The sequence below is a fragment of the Chrysochloris asiatica genome, unplaced genomic scaffold (genome assembly GCF_000296735.1).
Source record: "Chrysochloris asiatica unplaced genomic scaffold, ChrAsi1.0 scaffold00109, whole genome shotgun sequence".
Lineage (NCBI taxonomy): Eukaryota > Metazoa > Chordata > Mammalia > Afrosoricida > Chrysochloridae > Chrysochloris > Chrysochloris asiatica.
The window spans coordinates 8,904,342-8,911,931 of NW_006408627.1; the positions used below are offsets into that span (position 1 = coordinate 8,904,342).

At 37.0% G+C, this 7,590-nt stretch overlaps 1 protein-coding gene across 1 annotated transcript in view; it reads left to right on the forward strand.

The window, feature by feature from the left end:
- Window positions 1–7,590, forward strand: part of HERC6 (HECT and RLD domain containing E3 ubiquitin protein ligase family member 6) — an 88,090-nt gene that overhangs the window by 23,112 nt on the left and 57,388 nt on the right. Inside the window, exons 8-10 of the mRNA XM_006867774.1 lie at window positions 2,203–2,262; window positions 2,839–2,932; window positions 5,007–5,196. Of these exons, the coding sequence (XP_006867836.1) occupies window positions 2,203–2,262; window positions 2,839–2,932; window positions 5,007–5,196 (344 nt within the window). The remainder of the gene's footprint in view (window positions 1–2,202; window positions 2,263–2,838; window positions 2,933–5,006; window positions 5,197–7,590) is intronic.

A 7,590-nucleotide genomic window follows, 5' to 3' on the forward strand; every position in this document is an offset into this window, starting at 1 on the left:
ATGTATCAAATCTGTTCTTCAGATGATCTCTAAATTCAGGTGGGATATATTCAAGGTCATATTTTGGCTCTCATGGACTTGTTTTCATTTTCTTCATCTTCAGTTTGAATTTCCATATGAATAATTGAGGGTCTGTTCCACAGTCTGCCCTTGGCCTTGTTTTCTATCGTCTCTTTCTGCAGATGTAGTCCATTTGGTTTCTATGTATTCCATCTGGTGCAGTCCATATGTATAGTTGTCTCTTATGCTGTCTAAAGAAAGTATTTGAAATGACCAAGTCATTGGTTTTGCAGAATTCTATCACACGTTCTCCAGTATCATTTATATCACCAAAGCCATATTTTCCAGCTACTGATCCTTCCTCTTTGCTCCCAACTTTTGCATTCCAATCACCAGTGATGATGAATACATCTTGATTGTATGTTCAGTCGATTTCAGATTGAAGAATTTGGTAGAATTCTTTTATTTCATTCTCACTGACTTTAGTGGTTGGTGCGTAAGTTTGAATAACAGTGGTATTAACAAGGCTTCTTTGTAGGTGCATGAATATTATCCTATCACAGAGAGCATTGTACCTCATGACTGATCTGGATATGTTCTTTTTGACGATGAATGCAATACCATTCCTCTTCGATTTGTCATTCCTGGCATAGTAAATCATGTGGTTGTCAGATTCAAAATGGTCAATACCAGTCCATTTCAGCTTACTAATGCCTAAAATATTGATGTTTATGTGTTACATTTCATTTTTGACAACTTCCAATTTTCCTAGATTCATACTTCATACATTCTTGTTCCAATTTTCAACAGCTGCTTCTCTTCATTTTGTGTTGTGCCCTATCAGCAAATGAAGGTCCTGCATATGGGCTTTTCTCCCACAGGCTTTACTCCATTCATGTCATCATCATGGTCAACTCTACTTTAAGGAGGCATCTCTTCTCCAGCCATATTTTGAGCACCTTCCAACCTGAGGAGCTCAATTCCCGGCACTATATCTGACAGTGTTTCTCTGTCTTCTTAAGGTTTTCAGTTACTAAATATTCCGAAGTAGTTTGTCACTCCTTCTTCCTAGTCTGTCTTCATCTGGAAGCTCATCTGAAACTTGTCCACCATGGGTGACCCTGCTGGTATTTAAATTACTGGTGGCATAGTTTTCAGAATCACAGCAACCCACAGTATGGCAAACTGACAGATGAGTGGTAGTGGGAGATGGTAGTTAGTATCATTAATAATGACTCCATGTCAAGTTATTTATTCACACATAAGAATGTCCAACTCAACAGCACTTAACAACAACAACAGCAAGAAGAAGAATAAAGGAGACGTGTCTTGCTGCTTTGTTGAATTTGTGTTTTATTCTCCAGACTTGCCTGAGTTAAAAAGAACCTTTGTGAGTTACAGCTGCTTGGGTGGGAGGTGGGGAAGGGGACGAAAATCATTGTCCCCAAACCCCAATTTCAAATCTGTGTCTTCTCAGGCTTCATGGTATGCACAAAAACATTTCTGCTGGCATAGCAAGATTTGTCTACTTGTCCAGAAGTTTTAGTTCAGATATTAAAGCAAACTAAAAAACCAAAGCACTGCCTTCAAGTCTTTTCTGATTCATAGCAACCTTATTGGACAGGGTTGAACTGTACCATACAGTGTAAATCTGAGTTCTGGTATGGCACTGAAAGATATTCACTAAACTGTTACCTGCTAGGTTAGTGGTTCAAACCAACCATCAACTCCTTGGAAACAATATATAGAGTCGCTGTGAATCAGAACCAGCTCGACAACACCTAGCATCAACAGATTTTTATGGAAGTGTCTTTCTCTCATGGAGGTATTGGTAGGTTCTACTTGGTAATCTTTTGGTTTGCACACAAAGGCTTTAAGCACAGCATCACCAGGGCTCCTTACATTAAACAGAACCTCTTAAATAGGCAAGTTTGCATGCTGACACATTCTATATATATTATTCTTACATGACCTTATATGAAAGATATTTTATTTCTTTCTCTTTCTCCCCCTTTGCTCTTTGCTTCCTACAAAATCTTTGAGCTTGTGTTTGTTCAGGAAATATCTCCTAGTTTTTGCTAGGAGATGGGCTTCCACCTATGAATCTTTTGAAACCAAATAAACTCTGTAAAGTTAACCTTGTCAAAATGTATGCTTTTAACAGTTAAATTGTAATTTTACTATAATGTCTTATTTTTGCAGTGAAATTAGAGCGATATTTTCATCTCCTGGTTGTCTGACTGCAAGTTTTTTAAAGAAAAGGTAAAACGACATGAGATTTACTTTCACTTAAAACTCTATAAAGTTATAACAATGTTATAATAGGACTATAACATCACCGCAGAGAAAATAAATTGTTGCCTACTCTCTCTTTTTAAAGTTTTTATTGTGACTTATGTGATAGTTTACATGGGAGAACATTGTCTTTACATTCATCCTATCTTATTTCATTTCATTGCAATAATTACAATCCCCTACATGCATCTTCAAACAACCAAAGGGTACACCCCACATGCCTGCCCCCCAGCTGTCAGCACACAGCCCCTCGTCCTCCCTGAGTCTAGAGTCCCCAGCCGCTCCATCTCTCCATGTCATTGTCTCTGCCTCTTGCCTTTTAACAAGATAATCATAAAATGTGCCATTTGTATGTGTGCCCAGCAAATTGATAATTTTGAAAGGAGGCAAGTTTTAAGAAAAACATATTATATATGAAATGTAATATGATAAAGCAGTAAGTAGTGAAATGTGAACTTAGGAAATATCCCTTTCTATCAATTTATGTGGTTTTTTTTTTTGTGTGTGTGTGTGTGTGTGTTTCCCCACTTCTTATGCCCAAAGAGGAACTGGAGAAACTGCTACCATTGGTGTGGATTTAAAGATGGCAAGAGATACCTTCAGGAAGTTAATAAAGGAAGAATGGATTTCTTTCCTGGTAACAGTCACTACAAACAGCAATAGAATGTCCCTCAGTTTAACTGTGTAGGGAGCTGAGTAAAAAGGGCTTATGATTGTGACTAAGATGACTGCCCAATACAGGGGGACTTTAAAAAGTTCATGGAAAAACAGAATGGAAAGACAATGGATTTTTTCCACAGACTTTTTGTAGCCCCCTTGTATTTGTTATAAGATGATTATATTCCAGACATTATATTAGACGATGGCATTAATTTTTTTCCCATGGTATCCACAAATGGACAGTAGATATTAAGCTTTCATTTTCAACACAACAAAACCAATGCTCAAGAGTTTAACAGCCTCTAGCATGCCATATGAAAGCAGCATTGGTCTGGGGACATCCATCCTGATCATATCCTTGTCAAAAAGAAAATATTCACTGTATTAAATTTGCATGTGAACTCAGAAGCTTTATTTTTCAATTCATGCATCAGTGAACATCTGGTTGGGAGTCAGACAAGAATTCCAGAGCTCAGCATAATAATGAAGGATTTTTGTAAGCACAGACACATAAGAACAAGGAAGCTATATTGGGCAAATTTCAGATCGGTTAGTGGCATTTTCATTCCTTATTTGGGATTAAAGGGGACTTTTGAACTGGGTTAAACTAAGTAAGCAAGTTCTAATTGGTTAGCTTAGGTTTCTGTTTCCAGGAGAGCTAATTGACTTGGGTTTCAGCTATGGCAATGCACTGATCAGAAATAGAAACTTAGGTTTCAATGAGCCTTGGTGGAACAAAGGTCCATTGTAGTTCTAATTAACCAGCCATGCCGTAGGAGAAAGATGAGGCAGTCAGCTTCTGTAAAGATTTACAGCCTCAGAAACTCTAGGGAGAAGTTCTACTCTGTCTTATGGAGTCGCTATGAGTTAAGACTTGACGGCAGTGGGTTTGAGTTAGGTTTCAGTTTGCTGAGTTGGGACTCAGCACAGGTTACTCCATCTTGGGCCTACTTTAGTCAAATTAACATCCTGAATTGGGAGACTGAACAGCCTGTTCTCAACTCAAGCTCTCCTATTGATTTATCCCTTATCCTGTTTAAGTCACATGTGTTTACCTTAAGCACGTAGGTCAGAAGTATTGCTACTAGGGTTTCAGTTCATACACACATGGGTTTATTCCAAACAAAATGTGTTTAAATATGCCTCTATGATCATGGATGGCTGCAGACAAGTTCTCTCAGCTGTACACTTGTCTTAGACTCATTAGGGTATCAGAAAAGACAAAAGGTTAATCAAAACAGTGACTTCTGAGGGGATCTGTTGAGCCAGTTAGATTCAGGGCAGAGAAGTCAGTTTAGAAGGTTGGCAACATTTTCTTTGTTTAGGATTCCAAAGGCGTCATCTTAAAAGATTTTCTCTAAGGATGTAGGACAATCACTGGGCCTTGTAATGAAGTTTTAAGAAAATTGAAAACTGTTTTGGTGATAAAAAAGACCAGAAAATTTGTGAGCAGGATTTTTTTTCTGTCACAGAAATGTACCTGCTCATTCAAGGTTAGCAAGGGCTGTCCTATGAGATTTTCATTTGCCCTATCTGACTTACAAGTCTGAGCTTGCCCCTTGGGCCTTCTTTTTCTTTCCCAAACTCAAACAGTTAAAAGAAACACAAAAATAGTTCCTAGAGGCTGCCAAAACTGTTATTTCAACATAGTGTAAATCAAAGAGACCAGACTTCTTCAGGAAAGGAATAGAGAGATAGAAACATAACCTTCAGGAAGAGTAAGAGAGAGACACAGATCTCCTTTAAAAAGGAGAAACAGAGGTGTAACCTGTGTAAATTATTGCTATTGGACGGTTTTGTATTAGTTCTGAATCTATTATTCTCTCTGTATGCCCAGGCCCACGTGGTTTCATTTATTTTTTTTTTTTATATGTGCTGATAAACAAGTAAAACACTGGAGGTCGCTGTCACACTAGGGGCATTGTGAGGCATTAAAACAGATTTCAGAAAGATCAAGTGATTATTCCAATTAGAACGTGGTGGGAAACATAACTTGTGTCTCAGATACAGTTTATAATATATCCTGTGCTTTTATCCTATTTTAACCACAGATAACCACAAGTCTCAGGGATAATCTGCTCAGAAATCTTCCATTGTGTTCTCCCCACCAAGAGGCTTTAGAAGTTTTCCTCCTTCTCCCAGAATGCCCTGCTATGCAGAATCATAACAACTGGGCAAGCCTAGTGGTTCCATTTGCAGAAGCTGTTTGTAAAATGAGAGACCAATCTTTACGGGTCCTGAGTAAGTTTGGTTTTATTTTATGGTCACCTTATCTGTACATCTAGGGTTGCCATGAGTTGGAATTAATTTGATGGCAATGGCTTGGTTTTTCATTTGTACCTTCAGTGTAAACTCACTGTCTGAAGCAGAAGCTATAACAAATTTTGGATAAAAGGTTCAAATAGTTGAGTATCTGATCTATGAATGATTGAAATGATTAACCTAAAACTATTAAAATCATTACTTTTATAAAAAGCAAGTACAATTCTTAGAGTTGAACATAGTTTTGACATCAGAATTTGGTAATTTATGGAGTATGCGGTCTAGATAAATCGTACCATAAAACCTTTTGCCTATGTTATTTTGAAACTTTAGATACATATATATTTTTAAAGATTTTATTGTGAATTGAGTGATAGTTTACAAGGTAGAAAATTGGTTTTGCACTCATCCTATCATGTTTTATTTCAGTGCAATGATTACAGCCCCTTCCATGCATCATCATTCAACAGTATTTGCTTCTATTACTTCTTTTTGTTTTGTTTTGCTTTGATGTACTCAAAAACATTCAGGAATATATAATCATTTAAACAACCAAAGGGTACATTCTACAAGCCAGCCTCCTAGCTGCCAGCACATTGCCTTTTTCTTTCCATGAGTCTAGAGTCCTCAGCTGCTCTGTCTGTCCATGCCATCACTTCTGTCTCCATCTCTGGTGTCACTGCTTCTCTGATTAGGGTCCCATGTTCTGCTCATACTCTTCTCTCTTGATGGTTTTAAGGTCCTCTGTTCCTGGAATGTAAGATTAATTATCCCCCACTTTATTTTACAAAACTTCTGCCTTTACAATTGTGACCATTGCAATTAGTCATGATAACAATTACTATTTAATCAAAAGAATTCTATCCCCATTTCCTTTCAAAACTTTAGAAATTTTGACTAAAAGATGATGATAAACCAATGTTTTCACTCACCCACTCTCTCTGTTGTTTTTGTTAAGTACTGTTGAGTTGGTTCCAACTCTTATCAACCCTGTATAGGATTTTTGAGGAGTGGCTGGTGAATTTGAACCACTGAACTTGTTGTTCAAATTGGCCTTGCAGTCCAGTGCATTAACCCACAGCACCACTTATAAGATAATGGAATTTTACCACAAACTTTTTGAAGTCCCCTGTATGTGTGTAGTTAGAGCCATACACACAAGGGTGCTTCAAAAAATTTGTGGTAAAATTCCATTATTCCATAAGGAATTCCATATGATATAGCACTGTAGGATAATCACTGGACCACAAGGTCAGTCGACCTCAAGATTGGCTGTTCAAATCCACCAACCACTCTTCAGAAACCCTATCCACAGTTGTTATGAGTCAGAACCAACTCGATGGCACTTAACAACAACATATATATATATATATATATAGAGAGAGAGAGAGAGAGAGAGAGATTTAATATATTCTTTCTTTTTTTAAATGGTAACATACCATTCCCATTTTTTGACAACTTGTGTTTTCCCAATTACCGTTATAATGGAGATCATTCCATTATAGGACCTATAGAACTGCCTTTTCTGTTTAATGTCTGAATAGTGTTCCATTGGAATTATATACTATAATTTATGCTTAACCAATCTTTTATTGGAATCCTGGTGTGGTACTGTATGCTAAGCACTGGACTACTAAACACAAGATTGCAGTTCAGACCCACCAGCTACTCCTCAGAAATCCTATGCAGGGTCTCTATGAATTTGAATAACTAAACAGCACTCAACAACAACAATCCTTTATTAATAGAGCATTGTTTCCTATCTTTTGCTATTATAACTGCCAAAATGCATTTTTTTGTAGACATAAATTTACACATGCAGAAAAAAATTCAGAAAGCAAAATTTATGGGTCAAATTACATGTGCATCTTATATTTTAATATAATTTATTAAATGACTCTTTGTAGAAGTCACAACCATGTGTCACCCAACTCCAAGAAGATGTCATTTACATTGTAGTCTATGTAAACTGCACGTGGATATTAGGCAAAATGGAGTACTGGTGTGCTGCTGTGGGATAAAGCATTGGACCACAAGGTCAGTTTTAACCATAAGGTTGGCGGTTCAAACTCACCAGCCACTCCTTGGAAGCTCTATATAGAGTCGCTATGAGTTGGAATCAACTTTATAGCACGTAACAACAACATTAGGCAGCATAGTAACCCTGAGAGAGGATGTACCAATTTACACATTGAAAATATGAGAGCATTATCCCACATACTTTCAACACAGTACTATTAAACTTTAATCTTTGTCATTCTGGAAATAAAAGCAAACAACTCTTATTTCTAATTTGCATTTCATGTATTCTGAATAAGTTTGTGCTGGTTTTCTTATATTCCAGATCCTTTTTTTTTTTTTTTTTTATGTTTT